Below are 21,353 nucleotides of genomic sequence, written 5' to 3'. Positions count from 1 at the left end.
AAAAAGGAATATTAAATAACGAAATTTGATTTAATGATTTTAGATTTTTTCCGAATTTTTAAGTAGCACACCCTGAAATTTTTAAAAAATCATAATCTTTTATTAAAAGTTTTTTAAAAATGCTTTAATACGGAAAAGAAAAATATTTAAAATTTTGGAAAATTTGCAAAAAATAGGGTGTGCTACTTTTTAAAATTTCAAAATTTTAAGAAAAAACTATAATAAACTTTTCTATTTTAAATAAGGAATATTAAATAAAAAAAATCTATTAAATTTTTTAACAATTTATTGGATTTTTTAAGATTTGTTACGAATTTTTAAGTAGCACACCCTGAAATTTTTAAAAAATCATAATTTTATATTCAAATTCTGTTTTATTTTTAAAAAACCTTTAATATTGCAAAGAAAAATATTTAAAATCTTTGTAAATTTACAAAAAAGTAGGGTGTGCTACTTATTAAAATTTCAAAATTTTGAGAAAAAACTATAACAAACTTATCTATTTTAAAAAAGGAATAATAAATAACAAAAATTTATTTAATTTTTTAAAGATTTAATGGATTTTTTAAGATTTCTCGCCGATTTTTAAGTAGCACACCCTATAATTTTTAAAAAATCATAATTTTGTATAGAAATTCTTTTCTACTTTTAAAAAACCTTTAAAACGTAAAAAAAAATATTTAAAATTTTTGTAAATTCACAAAAAATAGGGTGTGCTACTTTTTAAAATTTAAAATTTTTTTAAAAAAATAATACCAAAATATTCTATTTTAAAAAAGTTATAAAAACTAACAAAAATTTATTTAATTTTTTGAAGTTTTATTGGATTTTTTAAGATTTTTTAACAATTTTTAAGTAGCACACCCTGAATTTTTTAGAAAATTATAATTTTCTATAGAAATTCTTTTTTATTTTTAAAAAACCTTTAATATTGCAATGAAAAATATTTCAAATTTTTGTAAATTTGCAAAAAAAAGGGTGTGCTACTTTTTAAAATTTAAAAATTTGAAGACAAAACTATAACAAAAGTTTCTATTTTAAAAAAGCAATAATAAATAACAAAATTTGTTCACATATTTTAACATTTTCTATGATTTTTTAAGATTTTTGAACAATTTTTAGGTAGCACACCCCGATTTTTTTAAGAAATCATAATTTTATATTAAAATTTTGTTTTATTTTTAAAAAACCTTTAATATTGCAAAGAAAAATATTTAAAATGTTTGCATATTTACAACAAATAGGGTGTGCTACTTTTTAAAATTCCAAAATTTTAAGAAAAATCTATAACAAAAGTTTCTATTTTAAAAAAGCAATAATAAATAACAAAATTTGTTCGCATGTTTTAACATTTTCTATGATTTTTAAGATTTTTGAACAATTTTTAAGTAGCACATCCTGATTTTTTTAGAAAATCATAATTTTCTATAGAAATTCTTTTTTATTTTTAAAAAGCCTTTAGTATAGCAAAGACAAATATTTAAAATCATTGGAAATTCACAAAAACTAGGGTGTGCTACTTTGTAAAAATTTAAAAATTTTAAGAATATACTGGACAATACGTTTCTATTTTAAAAAAGGAATAATAAATAACAAAATCTGATTTAGTTTTTTAACAATTAATGGGATTTTTTAAAATTTTTCGCTTTTTTTTAAGTAGCACACCCTTAGGTTTTGAGAAATTTTGAAATGTTATATGAAAAACTAATTACATTTAGGTGGCTTTATTTAAATGTGTTTTAAATTTTTAAAAATTTGCCAAAATAAAGGGTGTGCTACTTGATTAATTAAAAAAATTTCAAAATTTTACTTTAATAAAACAAATTTCTTAAATTTTTATTTATTTTTAAAGGTAGATTAAAAAGATCTTTAAAATCACTTTAAATGATTTTAAATTTGTGTTAATTTTTGTATATTTTTTAAGTAGCACACCCTTAGGTTTTGAGAAATTTTGAAATTTTTTAGGAAAATTTAGTTATATTTAGGTTGCTTTATTTAAATGTGTTTAAAATTTGTAAAAATTTTAGAAAATACAGGGTGTGCTACTTGATTAATTAAAAAAAATCAAAATTTTACTTTAAGAAAACAAATTTCTTAAATTTTTATTTATTTTTAAAGGTAGATTAAGTAGATCTTTAAAATCACTTTAAATGATTTTAAATTTGTGTTAATTTTTGTATATTTTTTAAGTAGCACACCCTTAGGTTTTGAGAAATTTTGAAATTTTTTAAGAAAATTTAGTTATATTTAGGTTGCTTTATTTAAATGTGTTTAAAATTTGTAAAAATTTTAGAAAATAGAGGGTGTGCTATTTGGTTTTTTAACGTAAAAATCGGAATTTCTAAGATTTTGCTTTAAATCTTAAATATTTGAGGTTTATTGGCCTTATAAAGTTTAGAAAATAGAGCTGTAGTGTAAACGCTTTTGATACAATTTTTTTTATTTTATATTCGTTTTTTTAATATTTCAATTATTTTTTAATTTTTTTGTGTATTAAATTTATGTTTTGTGTGTTAATCTGTTTTTTAAATATGTTACCATTTAATTTGGAATTTAAATTTTGTTTTTAACATAAAAAAAGGGGTTTCAATCGTTGCGATATTTAAAACTTAACTTGCTAACCTTTAAATGATGTTTATAACAAATGATTGTCAAATAAATATTTCAATTTTATTTCCATGTACAATTTTGTTTTCCAAATTTTGTCTGTGTGTGTGCGTTTTGTTTTAAAAAATTTTTGAAATTATTTTATAACAAATAAATTTGAAAAAAAAAACACAGACGTGTTACCGGAGCCGTGGGTGGTGCTATAACACAACAGACTGGTGCCAATCGTTATATACCCGAAAGTATGCGTGGTCAAGTAAATCAGGCTGTGGGCCAAGCCGCCATGAATGAATTATCAAATGTTTTTGCCCAACGTTTCAAGTAAAGATTAACAAAAATTTTGTTTTCTAGCTAACAGCTCTCTTTCCCCCTCTATCTCTTAAACTGTAATGACACAAATTATTAACAGTTGATTATACTGTTTATAAAGAAAATATATCTATTTAAGAGATTTATAAATTATAAATAAATAAGCTTTTTTGTTTTTGTGTGTAACTAATATTAAATATAAAAACGAACAATTAACTATCACATTACTCATTTGTTTGTCTTGCCTTTTTTATGTTAATACTCTTTTTCTCTCTTTTTATTTTTAATTTCCAAAACTTCTTTTTCTCTTTTTAGTAAAAAATGAATGTCTGAGTATGAAATGTCCTTTGTATGTCATAAAAAAGCATTTTAATCACACAAAACATTTATTTAATTTTGTTTTTTTTTTTTAAGTATTTTATTATTTTGTAAATTTATTATTATTTTAAACACGAAAACACATTTGCCAACCAAATTAACCAAAAAACAACATTTTAAAACTTATTAAAATACCAAACTCAAGAGAGATTAAAGAGAATTGTTAAATGAAAACCAAGAGAATTTGGGTTCGTAGGACCATTTTAAGAAATTTTTATAACAAAAGCTAGAAGCTCATAGGACCATTCAATTGAAGGGGAAAATCAATATTTAAAATTCCTACAAATCTTTTATACAAATAGAGGCCATTTTTAAGATCTTAAATCACAGGTTCGAAGGACCATTTCTTTAACTTTAGATGGACCCCCCAAAACAGCTTAAAATAACTTCAAAATTGTTCAAATGTTTTAATAATTCAGAAGCCATATTATAGAGTTTGAGTTTCAGGTTCGAAGGACCATTTGAAGACAAAGATGTCTTCAAATAGACTTCCAAAAATAGCTTAAAATGCCTTCAAAACTTTTTAAATGTTTTCAAAATTGCAAAAGCTAGAAATTTAGAGGAACTTTATACAAACAAATGACATATTTAGGAGTTTGAGTTGCGGGTTCGAAGGACCATTTCTTTAACTCTAGATTGATTCGCAAAAACAGATTAAAAAAGCTTCAAAACTGTTTAAAAATTGCTAAAGCTAGATGTTTGCAGGAACTCAATACAAACAAATGTCATATTTAGGAGTTTGAGTCGCAGGTTCGAAGGACCATTTCTTTAACTTTTGATTGACTCGCAAAAACAGCTTAAAATGCCTTCAAAACTGTTTAAATGTTTTAAAAATTGCAAAAGCGAAAAGTTCGAAGGATCTGTTTGAGTCGCAGGTTCGAAGGACCATTTCTTTGTCTCTTAAAAAGGCTTTCAAAACTGTTAAAATGCTTTAAAAATTGTTAAAGCTAGAAGTTTGGAGCAACTCTATACAAACAAATTTCATATTTAGGAGTTTGAGTCGCGGGTTCGAAGGACCATTTTTTAAACTTTAGATTGACACTTAAAACGGCTTCAAATCTTTTTAAATGCTTTAAAAATTCCAAAAGCAGGAAGCTAGAAGGACCTGTAAACAAAAAAAATTCATATTTAAGAGTTTGAGTCGCAGGTTCGAAGGACCATTTCTTTAACTTTTGATTGACATTCAAAAACAGATTAAAAAAGCTTCAAAACTGTTTAAAAATTGCTAAAGCTAGAAGTTTGGAGCAACTCTATACAAGCGAATGTCATATTTAAGAGTTTGAATCGCAGGTTCGAAGGACCATTTCTTTGTCTTATTGCAAAACAGATTAAAATGACATCAAAGGTGTATAAATGCTTTAAAAATTGCAAAAGCTAGAAGTTCGAAGAAACTCTATACAAAGAAATGTCATATTTAAGAGTTTGAGACACAGGTTCGAAGGACCATTTCTTTGTCTTTGGATCGACTCCCATAAACAGCTTAAAATGCCTTCAAAACTGTTTCAACATTTCGAAAGCAGGAAGTTTGAAGGATCTGTATACAAACAAATGTTATATTTATGAGTTTGAACCGCAGGTTCGAAGGACCATTTCTATAACTTTAGATTGATACTCAAAAACCGTTTAAATACTTTAAAAATTGAAAAACTAGAAGTTCGAAGGACCTTTGTACAAACAAATGTCATATTTAAGAGTGTGGAACTCAGGTTCGAAGGACCATTTTATGATCTTTAGATCCACAAGCAAAAACTGCTATAAATCAGTTCAAAAATGTTTAAATGTTTTAACATTTCAAATGCCAGAAGTCCAAAGGACTTTTATGAAAACAAATCTCATATTTCAGTTCAAAACACAGGTTCGTAGGACCATTTCATGGTCTCTGAAACTTCATCCCAAAACCGTTAATGAATTTAGGTATTCAAAAGAACAGTTCAATGTGTTCTATCAAAGGTTCGATGCACCATTTGAAAACCTATTTTAAAATTCCTCTTAAAGGTTCGAAGGACCATTTTTTCATTTAAAATATCTCTACTGATTTATTTAACTTCTCTCTTTACTCTCTATCTCTCGCTCTTTAACTCATTTTGTATACAACCATTTTTATATCTCTTTTTTTCTAACCTCTAAAAAAGCCAAAAAAAACCAATGATCTCTAAATATTCAAACATACATATTTTGAACCAATAAAATAAATAACTCTTAAATTACTTACAAATTTAACCGAAATAAAACCAAACAAATTTTAGGGAAATTTAAATTATATTAAAAAGAAAATTAATAAAAAAAAAATTATACAATTTATTATTCTTATAAACAAAAAAAAAAAAAAGTCAAATACAAAGAACTTAAAAGAGTTTAATTATAAAAATAAAAAAAATTAAATAAATTTTCATTGTTGCTAATGTGTTTTTGTGTAGTTTTTTAAAAAGCAGAATCTCTTAAGTAATATTTAAAAACGAATTATTGCTCTTACACTATCATTAAAACCAAAAAAAAAAAAAGAAGAAAAATCTCTAAAAATAACTTCATATTTTAAATACTCGTAAAACATATTAAAGTTAATTGTTGTTTAAACATTTCAAAATAAATTTAAAATAAACATACAAAAAACAGTATTTCTATATAAAATATAATAAAATTGCATATAAAATTATAGAGAATTATAAAAATAAAAAAAATTTATAAAAAAAAAATATTTGAAAATTTATAGTTTTCTAGGAGTTTTTTTTTTGGAAAATTTAAGTTTTTCAAATTTTTTTATTAGTTTTTTTTTTGAAAATTCATGTCTTTTAAAATTTTTTATTTCAAAATTTTAAATTTTTATAATAAATTAATTTTCAAATTTTTATTTTTGAAAATTTAATTAATTTTTGATTTATTTTAAAATTATATTTGAAAATTCATATCAATATTCCAATATTTTTTGAAAACTTTTTTTTTAAATTTAATTTTTTTTTGAAAATTTATTTTAAATTTTTGAAAATTTTTTATTAGTTTTTTTTTATTTGAAAATTTATTTCTTTTAAAATTTTTTATTGCAAAATTTTAAATTTTTATAAAAAAATAATTTTCAAATTTTTATTTTTTTTTTTATTTTTGAAAATTTAAATATTTTTAAATATTTATTTCCAAATTTCTGAAAAATTATTTTTATTAAAATTTAAATTTATTAAAAAAAGATTTTCAAAATTTATATTTTTTTGAAAATAAATTTTCAAATAAAAAGAAATTTATAAAAAAAAAATATTTGAAAATTTATAGTTTTCTAGGAGTTTTTTTTTTTGAAAATTTAAGTTTTTCAGAATTTTTTTTTCATATTCTTTTTTATTATTTTTTTTTATTTGAAAATTCATTATTCAAAATTTTAAATTTTTATAAAAAATTAATTTTCAATTTTGAATTTTTTTTTTTATTTTTGAAAATTTTATTTTAATTTTTATTGGAAAATTCTTATTTAAGTTTTAATTTTTGAATTTATTTGAAAATTCATATCAATATTGCAATAGTTTTGAAAACTTTTTTTTTAAATTTAATTTTTTTTGAAAATTTATTTTTCTAAATTTTTGATAATTTATTTTTAATTATTGAAAATGTTAAAAAATTTATTTTTAAATATTGGAAAAGTATAAAAGTTTATTTTTAAATTTTGAAAATCTTTAAAAATTTATTTTTAAATATTGAAAAAGTTTAATTTTTTTTCCAAATTTCTGAAAACTTATTTTCAAATTTATAAAAAAAGATTTTCAAAATTTATTTTTTTTTTGAAAATAAATTTTAAAAATTTATATTTTTTGAAAAATGATTTTTAAATTTTTATTTAAAATAATTGAATTGCTAATTTTTAAAATTTTGTATAATTTATTTGAAGATCAAATTTTCAAAAAATTCTTTAAAATTTATTTTCAAGATTATATTTTGTTTTTAAGTTATATTTATTCGAAAAGTTGTTTTCAAGTTTTTTTTATTTATTTTCAAATCTTATTTTTTTTTAAATTTTGAAAATTTTATTGCTTTTTTATTTTCAAATTTTTTAAAATTTAATTTCTAATTTTTTTCTAAATTTTTATATTTTCATATTTTAATTTTTTTTGAAAATTAATTTTTTTTTAATTTCAAATTTATTAAAATATTTTTTTTTTTCAAAATAAAAATATATTTTCTAATTTGAAATTTTTTTGAATTTTTATTTAAACATTTTTGAAAATTTATTTTCAAATTTAAAATTTTTTATTTCAAAATTTGGGAAAATAGATTGAAATTTTATCATTTTCATATTTTAATTATTTTGAAAATTATTTTTTTTTAATTTCAAATTAATTAAAATATTTTTTTTTTCAAAATAAAAATATATTTTCTAATTTTAAATTTTTTAAAAATTTTTTGAATTTTTATTTAAACATTTTTGAAAATTTATTTTTAAATTTTTTATTTCAAAATTTGGGAAAATTGATTGAAATTTATATTAAAATATTTTTATAAATTTATTTTCAAATTTTTATCATTTTCATATTTTAAACAATTTTTTTTCAAATTAAAAATTTATTTTCAAATTTAAAATTTTTTATTTCAAAATTTTGGAAAATTGATTTGAATTTATATTAAAATATTTTTAAAAATTTATTTTAATTTTTTTCTTAAACATTTTTTAAAATTTATGTTTGAAAATTCCAAATTTATAATTATTTGGAACTTCTTATTGTTTGCCTTTTTTTCAGTTAGTTTTTTTTTTTTCAAATTTTTATCATTTTCATATTTTAAATTTAAAAATTTTTGAAATTTTTTTTTTTTTGTAATTTCAAAATTAGTAAAATTTTTTTCAAATTAAAATTTAAATTTTTAGAAATTTATTTTCAAATTTAAAATTTTTTATTTCAAAATTTGGGAAAATTTATATTAAAATATTTTTAAAAATTTATTTTAATTTTTTTTCTTAAACATTTTTTCAAATTTATGTTTGAAAATTCCAAGGTTATAATTATTTGGAACTTCTTATTGTTTGCCTTTTTTCCAGTTAGTTTTTTTTTCAAATTTTTATCATTTTCATATTTTAAATTTAAATATTTTTGAAATTTTTTTTTTTTTGTAATTTCAAATTTAGTAAAATATTTTTTTTCAAATTAAAATTTAAATTTTTAAAAATTTATTTTCAAATTTAAAATTTTTTATTTCAAAATTTGTGAAAATTAATTTAAATTTATATTAAAATATTTTTAAAAATTTATTTGAATTTTTTTCTTCTACAAAATTCCAAATTTATAATTATTTGGAACTTCTTATGTTTGCCTTTTTTCCTTGACTTTTGAATCTATTGTTTTTCAGTTTGTATTGAATTCGAATTAGGTTACGAAAATAAGGATTGAATTTCTTAATCCTTTGAAGCAGGAGTAAAGTCTAGAACAAGATTCAAATCGAGCTATTTTTAAAAGATCACCAGGCTAATTTAAAGCAAACAAAAAATTTTTTGATTTTTTAAATCTAAGGTTCGAAGGACCATTTTATTTGAAGAGTTTTGAATAGTTTTCAAGCTAATTTTCTGTTAAATGTTTGGTGATCTGGATTAGTTTTCTTGATTTTGAGTTATTTGAGAAAATTTTTTTTAAAGTTTTGATTTTCTTTAATTTTTTTTAAATTTAATGTTCGAAGGACCATTTTATTTATTTTCTGTACTTTATTGAAAGAAAACTTAAAGCATTTGCCCTTTATACCCTGAAAACATATAAAAATATCTTTAAAGAAAACCAAGTGTTATTTGCTGTTGTTGTAATTATTTATTTATTTAAAGAAAAAATATGAAAAAAAACATAAAACATTAATGTAAAATTATGCCTGAATTTATATAAAAAAAAGAAACTCACAAAAAAACCAACATTCCTTAAAACCCAAAAACAGTCTAAAATCTCAAAACAAAGAAAAGCTAATATATATGTCAAGACATAAAAATGGCAGACATATAATGAAAGATGAATAAAAAGCTTGATATAGAAATTGGTAGAAATATATAAATAATTAATTAAAGAATATAATTATAATAAAAATAAACAAATACAAAAGTTAATTACTAACCTAGTTAAAAAAAAAATAAAAGTCATGAGTTTATATAGAAGAATATATAAATAAATAATTAAAAAGGAAATGATTAAGAAACGAAGAATTATATTTGCATCTATACCTTAACATAAATATTCTAATTATATGATGTTATATAGTATTTAACAAACTCAAATCCCCAAAAGTTTGAACTGAACTTTGAAACAAACAAAAATAAGGCAAAGCAACGCGAAAAAAAATCTTTAAAGATTTTATGAAAGAACTCAAGCAATAGCAAATAAATAGTTATTTATAAATATTTCTGGCGAGAAATTATATTGAAACATAATAATAATAATAATAGCATGGTAGGGTCCATGTAATCTATATCTTTCCACCAAATATTTCACTATATTATATACTATATACATATATATATAAATAAATATTAATAATAAAAAAAATACTATACATATGATTGCATTATATGAATAAATAACAACAATGAAAACAAAACCACAAAAAAAAATTGAAATATATATACAATATATATATAAAATTAAATAAACAAATAAAAACTTACTAATGTTAAATAAAAAACTGCAGCATATTTTATTAAAAAAAAAACTAATAGGAAAATTCCAAAAAACCCCCTTACCAAAAGCTTAATTTTCCTTATAACAAAGTTGTTTTAAATGTTCGTAGGACCAATTTTCCAAACTTCCCAACTTTCTTAAAAGCAATTTTCCTTAATCCTTCCTTTCCCATTATAATGCCTATTGTTGTACACTTTGATTTCATTGATACAGAAATTGTAAATATTTATTTATTCAAATTTCCAAGGTTCGTAGGACCATGTAAAATTTTATTTATATCACAATAATTTATTAAGAATTTTATATTATATCACAGTTTTCATAATCATAAAAATAAGAAAAGTTTCTTTTTCGTTTTAAATAAAACATTTTTTTAAAGTTTGAATAGTTCGTAGGACCATATAAATTTTGTTAATATTTCCACCAATTCTTAAGGTTTTCTCCATCTTCACCATAAGTGGCATAAGACGAATAGATTTTAATTAATCGATTAATTTGTTGCAATTAATCAAATATTTTTATGGATTTTTTTTTTAAATTTATTTAAATTATTTTTTATTATTTTCATATTTTAATTATTTTGAAATTTTTTGAAAATTATTTTTTTTTAATTTCAAATTTATTAAAATATTTTTTTTTTCAAAATAGAAATATATTTTCTAATTTTAAATTTTTAAAAAATTTTTTGAATTTTTATTTAAACATTTTTGAAAATTTATTTTCAAATTGAAAATTTTTTATTTAAAAATTTGGGAAAATTTATTGAAATTTTATCATTTTCATATTTTGAAATTTTTTGAAAATTATTTTTTTTTAATTTCAAATTTATTAAAATATTTTTTTTTTTTCAAAATAAAAATATATTTTCTAATTTTAAATTTTTAAAAAATTTTTTGAATTTTTATTTGAACATTTTTGAAAATTTATTTTCAAATTTTTTATTTAAAAATTTGGGAAAATTTATTGAAATTTTATCATTTTAATATTTTAATTATTTTGAAAATTATTTTTTTTTTAATTTCAAATTTATTAAAATATTTTTTTTTTCAAAATAAAAACATATTTTCTAATTTTAAATTTTTAAAAAATTTTTTTAATTTTTATTTAAACATTTTTGAAAATTTATTTTCAAATTTAAAATTTTTTATTTAAAAATTTGGGAAAATTTATTGAAATTTTATCATTTTCATATTTTAATTATTTTGAAATTTTTTGAAAATTATTTTTTTTTAATTTCAAATTTATTAAAATATATTTTCTAATTTAAAACTTTTAAAAAATTTTTTGAATTTTTATTTTCAAATTTAAAATTTTTTATTTCAAAATTTGGGAAAATGGATTGAAATTTATGTTAAAATATTTTTATAAAATTATTTTCAAATTTTTATCATTTTCATATTTTAAACATTTTAAAATTTTTGAAATTTTTTTTTTTGTAAAATTATTCGTTAAATTTTAAGGATATTTTTCTTAAAGATCTAATTTTATCAACGAGATAAAACAAATTTAAATTTTTTTTTAAATTATTCGAATAATTAATTAATCGATTAATATTATTCGTTTAATTTTAAGAAGATTTTAAAAAACAATTTTCCTTAATCCTTCACTTTCCAATGTAATGCCTATTGTTTTACATTTTGATTTCATTGATACAGAAATTTATTCAAATTTCCAAGGTTCGTAGGACCATGTAAATTTTGTTTATATTTCGAAAATTTGTTAAGATTTTTATCATATCTCATCGTTTATCATAAGACATTTTATAGAATTATAAAAATAAGCAAAGTTTTTTTTTAATTTTAAATATTTTTTTTTAGAATTCTAAAGGTTCGTAGGACCATGTAAATTTTGTTCATATTTCAATCATTTCTTAGGATTTGTATGATCTCAGTTTTCGTAAGGCATTTTATAGAATTATAAAAATTAGCAAAATTTATTTTCGTCTTAATAAAACATTTTTAAAAGTTTTAAAGATTCGTAGGACCATGTAAATTTTGTTAATATTATCACCATTACTTAAGGATTTTATATCCTTCACCATAAGTGACATAAGACGCAATTAATAAATTGTTTTTAGGATATTTTTTTCAAAATTTACATAATTTTTTTTTTAATTATTCGAATAATTAATTAATCGATTAAAATTATTCGATTAATTTTAAGAATATTTTTCTTAAAAATCTAATTTTATCAACGAGATAGAAAAAATTTTTTTTTTTTTCAATTATTCGAATAATTAATCGATTAAAATTATTTGATTAATTTAAAGCGATTAATCGATTTTTCTAATATAATTTTTTAAATCTGTCTTTTTATTGCTGTGGCACCTATAACTGCTAAAAATTATTCGATTAATTTGAAACGATTATTCGAATATTTATTTCAATAAAAATTCCCTTTTAATCAACAGATAAAAAAACTTATTATTATTTTCGTAATCATTCAAATAATAAATTAATCGTTTGAAATTATTCGATTAATTTGAAGCGATTAATCGATTTAACGAATAAAATTCTTTTTAATCCCATATTTAATGGGATTTGAAAATGATTCGAATAATAAACAAATCGGTTAAATTAATCGATTAATTTGATATAATTAATCAAATATTTTTATGTAAATTTTTGAATAAATTACACATTTTTTAATTATTCGAATAATCAAAAATTAATCGATTAAAATTATTCGAATATTGTATAAATTTTAGGACCATTATTTGTATACATTTTTCTTAAATAACTAAAATATTTTTTTAAATTATTCGAATAATCAAGTAATCGATTAAAATTATTCGATTAATCAAGTAATCGATTAAAATTATTCTATTAAATTTAAGGAGTTTATTCGAATATTCTTCATAAATATTTTATTTTTCAAATTATTCGAATAATTGAAAATTAATCGATTAAATTTAAGCGATTAATCGATTATTCGAAAAATTTTATTAAATTACTCGAATATTGTATAAATTATAGAGCGATTCGGATAAGATAAAACAAATTTTAATATTTTTTAAATTATTCGATTAAAATTATTCGTTTAATTTTAAGAAGTTTATCGTATAATTTTCTTAAATCTTTTATTTTTCAAATTATTCGAATAATTGAAAAATATCATTGAAAATTAATCGCTTAAATTTAAGAAATTAATCGATTATTCGTATAATTTTATTCTTAAGTATCGCCTTTAATCAAGAATGCAAACAAATTTTACATCTTTTTAAATTTTCATATAATTATTATTCGATTAATCGGCAAATTGATGAATATTATTCGGTTAATTTAAAGCGATTAATTGATTATTTTAATATGTTTTTTCATAAAAATCCTTTATTTCTAAAATTATTTGAATAATTGAAAAATCTTAGAAAATTAATCGATTAAATTTTCAAGGTTTTTAAGAAAATACGAGGGCGGTTTTTCAAATTTTCCAAAAAAAAATATTTTGAAAATTATGAAATCTTTTGAATAATAACTAGTACTTGTGATAATTATTAAAATTTCTGAAATTTTTTGATTTTTAAGAAAATACGAGGGTCGTTTTTAAAAAGTTCCAAAAATATTTTGTTTCTAACTTCAAAATTCTTTTAAAAAATTAAGAATTATTATGATAATTATTAAAATTTCTTAAATTTTTAATATTTTTCATAAAATACGAGGGCCGTTTTGCAATTTTAAAGAAATATTTTGTTTCTAATTTCAAATTTTTTTTAAAAAATTAAGAATTGTTATGATAATTATCAAAATTTCTTAAATTTTCAAAGTATTTAAGAAAATACGAGGGTAGTTTTTGAATTATTCCAAAAAAAATTTTTTGTAAATGAAGATATCTTTTAATAAACAACAAATTGTTGTGATTATTCTAAAAATGTCTTAAATTTTCAAGGATTTTAAGAAAATACGAGGGTGGTTTTTACATTTTTCCAAAACAAATATTTTGGAAATGAGGAAATCTTTTAATAAATAACAAATTGTTGTAATAATTATTAAAATTTCTCAAATTTTTTGGTTTTTAAGAAAATACGAGGGTCGTTTTTAATCTTTTTCTAAAAAAAATTTAATTTTAAAATTCAAGTATTCTTAAAAATAACCAAATCTTGTGATTTTCATTTAAATTTCATAAATTTTGTAGGTTTTAAAGAAATTACGAGGATAGTTCGAAAATTTTCCAAACATTTTTTTTGGAAATTTTAAATTTTTGTTTGGTAAAATAGTCTAAATAGGCTAAGAACTACTTTTTAAAGAGAAAATTTATATTTTTTCTTGTGTTGTAACAAAATGTTTCAGGTTTTTATAAATATTTCAAATATAGCTTTTACATTTCCTAAACCTCATCATTTATTTCATTCCTTATCATTTCATTTTGTATAAAATCTTTTTAATTTGCTTGCCAAAAGCTTTAAATCATCTTCATTAGCCTTTCAAATAACTTTAAGCTTAAATGGTAAAAGGTTTTTCCCCCCTAAGCACTAATTTCAAATGCTTTTTTAGCCTCTTATACAAATAATAAAAATGGTGAGTGGGTTTTTAATTTTTTACATGTTTTTGATTTAAAAATGTTTTTTTTTTATTAACTCTATAGCAATTCTTTTCTCCAATTTTTTTTAATAATTTCTTTAAATTTTATTCTATCTCTTCCTTTAATTGAAACAAAACTAGTCGCCCTGTGCCTAATGCACCACCAAAACTACCCGAACGACCCAACTATTACGGTAATACAACGAATGGACGTCCCTTCTAAATTTCTTAAATTTAGTTGAATAACCTTACGCACAAGCCATCATCAATGGTTAGTTAACAAATTAATTTGTTTAAGTTTAATATATTTTATTTTTATTATTATTATATTTTTATATATAAATAGTACATATTGAAAATAATTTACAAAAATATATAAGAGTAAACCTCCGCTCCTGTTTTTTTTTTATAAAAATAATACGCTTTGTAATGCAAAATAATTTAACAAAAAAAAGTATAATAAAAATTGTAATAATACTGAATGAAGTTTTTTAAAAAAAAAGAAATATTTAATATTAATATTACTCTATATTTAAATTATAAATAATTAAAGAAATCTAGTAACTGCTAAGGTCCTTTGTAAACATTTACATCATTTACTATACACACACAAACAACACGCTATAAATGTTAAATAAATATTATTTTATATTTAAAAAATAACGAAATAAAAAAGAAATTGCCGTACAAATCAAGTATAAAAAAGGAAATTTTGAAAATTTTTTAACAAATCCTTTATTTTCTGTCTAGAAATTCAATTAAGAAACAAAATTTTAGTCTTTATATTGCAAGATTTAATTAAAATATTGTCCAGCTTCTTTTTCCTTACAAAAAAATAAGTTAAATTTCTTTTAAGTTAGAAAAAACTGCTAAAAATACCGATAAACGTTCATAAATTTAGTAATATTGCATCACTTGCAAAAATGTAGCGTTAAAAAATAGCATGTTTGGCATCACTGCTTTATGTCAAACGGTTTTTTTGAATGCAAATGGTGGTCAGTGATGCCATACATGCTTGGAAATAATCAATAACGTAACCATAAAGCAATTTAACCAGGTACCGGGTTAGTCTACGAACTAAATGACGGATTGGGCTTACATTGATGCAATGTAACTGTAAACATTACTTAACTTAAGAAATTTTATGAAATTTTTCTTTATTAAAAACCAAGAGAAATTTTTGTTTCGAATTCTAAATAATTTTTATAGAGCTAAAAAAAACTAAGAAAGTTTTCTTTAAAACAAAATTTTAAAATTAGGTTAGAAAATTATTAAATTTGGAAATAAATAAAAATATCCCTAAAAGGGAAATTTTCAAAATCGGGGAAAATGTTTGATATTGTACCATATTTTTGTTTTGAATTCGAAACCATGTAAAAAGAGTCAAACAAAAATTTCCCTTTAAGGGAAATTTTTAAATTTATGGGAAATTTTGAAAATTTTCTAAAATTTACCTGTAATGTTTAAAATTAGTTTTGAAAATTATTAAATTAAAACTTGGAAAAATTTTCATTAACAAAAATTTCCCTAACAGGGAAATTTTCAAAATAAGGGGAAATTTTTTAAATGATACTAAAATTTTGTTTAGTATTCAAAAACATGATAAAAGAATCAAAAAATTAAAAAAAAGTCTTCAAAACAAAATTTCCCTTAAAGGGAAATTTTCAAATTTAAGGTAAATTTTGAAAATTTTCTAAAATTTACCCTTAATGTTTTAAATTAGGTTTGAAAATTATTAAAACTAGGAAAAATTTTCATTACCAGAGGAAATTTTTGAAATGTTACAAAATTGTTCTTTAGAATTCAAAAACATGATAAAAGACTCAAAAAACTAAAAAAAAATTCTTCAAAACAAAATTTCCCTTAAAGGGAAATTTTCAAATTAAAGGGAAATTTTGAAATTTTCTAAAATTTACCTGTAATGATTAAAATTAGGTTTGAAAATTATTAAAACTTGGAAAATTTTCATTAACAAAAATTTCCCTAAAAGGGAAATTTTCAAAATAAGGGGAAATTTTTTAAATGTTAATAAAATTTTGTTTAGCATTCAAAAACATGATAAAAGCCTCAAAAAACTAAAAAAAAAATTCTTCAAAACAAAATTTCCCTTAAAAGGAAATTTTCAAATTTAAGGGAAATTTTTAAAATTTTCTAAAATATACCTTTAATGTTTAAAATTATATTTGAAAATTATTAAAACTTGGAAAAATTTTCATTAATAAAAATTTCCCTAAAAGGGAAATTTTGAAAATAAGGGGAAATTTTTTAAATGATACTAAAATTTTGTTTAGCATTCAAAAACATGATACTAAGCCTCAAAAAACTAAAAAAAATTCTTCAAAACAAAATTTCCCTTAAAGGGAAATTTTCAAATTAAAGGGAAATTTTGAAATTTTCTAAAATTTACCTGTAATGATTAAATTTAGGTTAGAAAATTATTAAAATTTTGAAAAATGTTCATTAACAAAAATTTCCCTAAAAGGGAAATTTTTAAAATAAGGGAAAATTTTTTAAATGATACTAAAATTTTGTTTAGCATTCAAAAACATGATAAAAGCCTCAAAAAACTAAAAAAAAATTCTTAAAAACTAAATTTCCCTTAAAGGGAAATTTTCAAATTTATGGGAAATTTTGAAAATTTTCTAAAATTTACCTTTAATGTTTCAAATTTGGTTTGAAAATTATTAAAACTTGGAAATATTTTCATTAACAAAAATTTCCCTTAAAGGGAAATTTTTTAAATGATACAAAATTCTTCTATATTGAAACTTAAATTTTACATAAAATAAATTACCTCCGTTAATAGTTAAGTTGTGTATAAAATCCCTCACATTTTAAAAACCTTTTTACTCGTATTATTGTATATAATAAAATTATTTATGTTAAAGTTATATTAAAATAGTATTTACTGTAATAGTTTACAATATTAAAAATTCTATATAAAAAAAACAAATACCATACATACCTTGTAATTTTACAGCTGAAAATAAAATAAAAATTTTTTATTTGCAAATTGTAAAATAAAATAAAGATTAATTTAATAAAAATGTAATTAAATTAAAAAAAAATAAATTAAATGATTTTTAATTAAACAAAATTAAAGTAAATACTTTCATGAATAGTAAATTCTTAAGAAAATGTTTATTTTCTGCCTTAAAAATGCAAGATTGTGTATACTTCTTCATAAATTTAGTAAAATTTGCATCACTGCTCTATAGCTAAAGTTTAGCGTTGGCATCACTGCTTTTACGTCAAACGCTGTTTAAAATGGCGGATATAGTGATGCCATACATGTTTGTTTAACAGAAGCAGCATTTTATTGCCAGATACAAACAAAATGGTGGATGTTAGTAGCAAGGAAGCAAATGACGGATATAGAAATGACATACAAGTTTGTTTAACAAACGCATTATATTATTAAGGCAAACAATGTTCGGAAGACCCTTTATAACCAGTTTTGAAAAACACTGTCACTTTTTGTTTTCAATAAAAATCAATTTTCTAGTTATCTTTTGCGAAACTTACCTTTTATCTCTCTAATAAAAAACTCGTATGTTTTGTTTGTTGTAGGGGGTTTTCAGAAATTGTGATTTTTTGTTTTTTATATATTTATTTAAAAATTTGATGAAAACTTTTAATGAATTATTTGTTGTTGTTTATTTGTTTATATGTATATATAATATTACTACATAATTTTAAAATAATGTTGTTTTTTTTTTGTATTTAATTATTTATTTATTTAATTTTTGCATTTAATAAGTTTAATTGTTTTTAATTTAAAGTATTTGCGTTGTTTTTATGGTTGTTTTCAATTAAAGAAGATTTTTATAAGAATTGTGTAAACACATGTTATGATGAAGGGGAAAGGAAATTAAGGGGAATATTCAGAATTTTTTAAAAATTGTACTATTTTGAATTTTTCCAAAAAATTTTTTTTTGAAATTTTAAAATTTGTTGCAAATGTTTTTAATTTATTAAAGTATTAATAAGAAAATTGTTGAATTTTTTAGATAATTGTTATAAAATCTAAAAATTTCATTTGTTTTTTATTTAATTTGAAACAAATTTTGACATTTGTTTTATAATTTTGCTAAAATTTTATACAGTTTGTTAAAAAAGTGGGGTTAGATTTTATCTTTATTAATTTATTTAAGAATTTTGTTAATATTGTTTACTAATTAATTGAATTGTTATAAAATACAAAAATTTCTTTGGTTTTCTATTTAAATTGTTAATTAATTTCCCATTTTTTTTATATTTTTTGCTGAAATTTTAAAGTTTGTTTGAAAAAGTAGGGTTAGAATTTTTGAATTTTATTTTTTTAAGTATTTAAGTGAGAATTATTAAATATTTTAACAATTTGCTTTAATTTCTATTAAATATAGTTAAAACTGTGCAGTTTGTTTTGAAATTTTGCTGAAATTTTTAAGTTTGTTGAAAAAAGTAGGGTTAGAATTTTTCTTTTTTAATTTATTTAAGAATTTTGTTAATATTGTTTAATAATTTCTTGAATTGTTATAAAATCCAACAATTTCTTTGGTTTTCTATTTAAATTGTTAATAAATTTCCCAATTTTTTAATATTTTTGCTGAAATTTTAAAGTTTGTTGAAAAAAGTAGGGTTAGAATTTTTCTTTTTAAATTGATTTAACAATTTGCGTGAAATTGTTAAACAATTGACTAAATTATTACAAAATACAACAATTTCTTTTGTTTTCTATTAAAATTGTTAAAAGTTTTACCTTTTTTTAACATTTTTGCTGAAATTTTTAAGTTTGTTGAAAAAAGTGGGGTTAATTTTTTTATTTTTAAATTTATTTAAGAATTTTGTTAAAATTGTTTAATAATTGCTTGAATTGTTATAAAATACAACAATTTCTTTGGTTTTCTATTTAAATTGTTAATAAATTTCTCAATTTTTTAATATTTTTGCTGAAATTTTTAAGTTTGTTGAAAAAAGTAGGGTTAGAATTTTTCTTTTTTAATTTATTTAGGAATTTTGTTCATATTGTTTAATAATTTCTTGAATTGTTATAAAATACAACAATTTCTTTTGTTTTCTATTTAAATTGTTAACAAATTTCTCATTTTTTTTAATATTTTTACTGAAATCTTAAAGTTTTGTTGAAAAAAGTGGGGTTAGAATTTTTCTTTTTGGTTTATTAAGAAATTTCGGAAAAATTATGTTGAAATATGTTAAACAACAACAATTCTATTATATTTCTATTAAATTAAATTGAATTGTTATTAAATGTTTGGAGAAATTTTCAATTTAGTTGAAAAAGTAGGGTTAGAATTTTGTTTTTATTGTTTATTATGAAATTTTAGCAAAATAATATTGAAATTTTATGGAATTATGTTAAACAACAACAATTTATTAGGTTTTCTATTAAATTTAGTTAATTTTCTATTAATTGGTTTTAAATTTTTGCAGAAATTTTAAATTTTATTTAAAAAGTGGGGTTAGAATTTTTCTTTTTTAGATTATTTCAGTATTTTTGTTACATTACTTTATATAATTAATGTAAAATACAACAATTTGCTAGATTTTTTGTATTAATTGTTAAAACGGAATGTCTAACTAACCTTAATTTATGTTTTTAAAAAGTAGGGTTAGTAAGAAAAAGTGGGGTTAGAATTTTTTTTTTATTTTTTTTTAAATTAAGTATTTCTAGTTGAAATACTTTAATTATTTAAGGGATTTTTATAAAATTTATATATTTTTTAGAAAGAAAAATAAATTTTCTTAACAACAATTTGCTTTTTTTATTTTATTTCTAGATTTGTTTTTATATAAATTTAACTTTCTTTTTTAAAAATGTTTTGTAAATTTTAGATCTTTTATATTAAATTTAAACAGTTTTGCTAAGATTTCGTTAGATTTTTGTTCGATTTTCTGCGTTTTGGTTTGGAATAAATTGACTGTTATTACTCAGTTATTGTTTGCTGTTTAATTGTTTTCAGTTTGTTTTTTAAATTATTAATTAATAAATAATGTTTTAAATAATTTTGTTTAAATTGTGTTTGATTATATTTAGTAAATAGATTTTTAAATAAATTTTTTTTCTTAAAAACTAATATTTTAGATCTTTCAAATACTTTGACATATTTGAAATTTCTGGTTTTCATTTCTTCTTCATTTTCATAGTTATTCGTAAGCAATAATTGTTCGGATTATTATTCGGATTTTTTAATAATTTTTTTTTGTTTCTCTTAAAACTAAGTTGTTATATTTTGCATTTAATAAATAATTAAATAATTTTTTTAATTTATAAAACTAATTAAGAAAGAAAGACATGTGACCCAGTTAAGATGGTTCTTTTAAAAACCCACATAAAGATCCTCAACTTATTTGTGCGGATTTGTAAGAGAACCTCTAGGGGGGGTCTGTGTTTTATAAATATTTTTATATGTAAAATTGTTAAGGCTTTGTTAAGAGTTTTAACTTTTATTATTAAAAAAAACATGTTATTAGTAATTTTCTTTATTAAGGAAACAAAAAAAGAGATTTCTTTTTTTTTCAAAATTTTCGGGAAATTGTTTAAATGATTTCTTTAATTGTTTTGTAAATTGTAATTATTTTTAAATCTTATAAACTAGTGTTTATATAGCTTGAAATAAAAGCATAATAATATTTGATTAAGTAATAATAATAATTGTTTTTGAATATTATGTTGTGTTTTTAAATATTTAAACTTAATAATGAAAAGAAAATGTATTGAAGGCCAGCAGTTTATGTCTAGTTTAAACCTGGTTTTTTTAAGAGAGAAACAGAAAGGTCATTTAACTGATAAATTCCTTTTAAAGCAAAAAAGTGGGGTTAGAATTTTTATTTTTAAATTTTTTACAGAATTTTTTTAATGAAATTTTTGTTAATTTTAATTAATTGTTATAAAATTTATAATTTTATAGGGTTTTCT

At 19.3% G+C, this 21,353-nt stretch overlaps 1 protein-coding gene across 7 annotated transcripts in view; it reads left to right on the top strand.

Annotated features, from left to right (window-relative positions):
• shi (dynamin-1 shibire) overlaps positions 1-15,144 on the top strand; it is a 61,148-nt gene extending 46,004 nt beyond the window's left edge. For 4 of the 7 annotated variants that reach the window (XM_065510326.1, XM_065510325.1, XM_065510323.1 and 1 more), the window contains 2 exons: positions 2,782-2,928; positions 14,576-15,144. In XM_065510326.1, the coding sequence (XP_065366398.1) occupies positions 2,782-2,928; positions 14,576-14,657 (229 nt within the window). In that variant the 3' untranslated portion in view covers positions 14,658-15,144. Of the gene's footprint in view, positions 1-2,781; positions 2,933-3,231; positions 3,365-14,575 lie in introns of those variants that run through there. The other 3 variants (XM_065510327.1, XM_065510329.1, XM_065510330.1) reach the window with 3 other exon arrangements.
• The last annotated feature ends 6,209 nt before the right edge of the window (positions 15,145-21,353 follow it).

Source organism: Calliphora vicina, chromosome 4 (assembly GCF_958450345.1).
Source record: "Calliphora vicina chromosome 4, idCalVici1.1, whole genome shotgun sequence".
Taxonomy (NCBI): domain Eukaryota; kingdom Metazoa; phylum Arthropoda; class Insecta; order Diptera; family Calliphoridae; genus Calliphora; species Calliphora vicina.
This window is presented reverse-complemented; position numbering and strand designations above follow the sequence as displayed.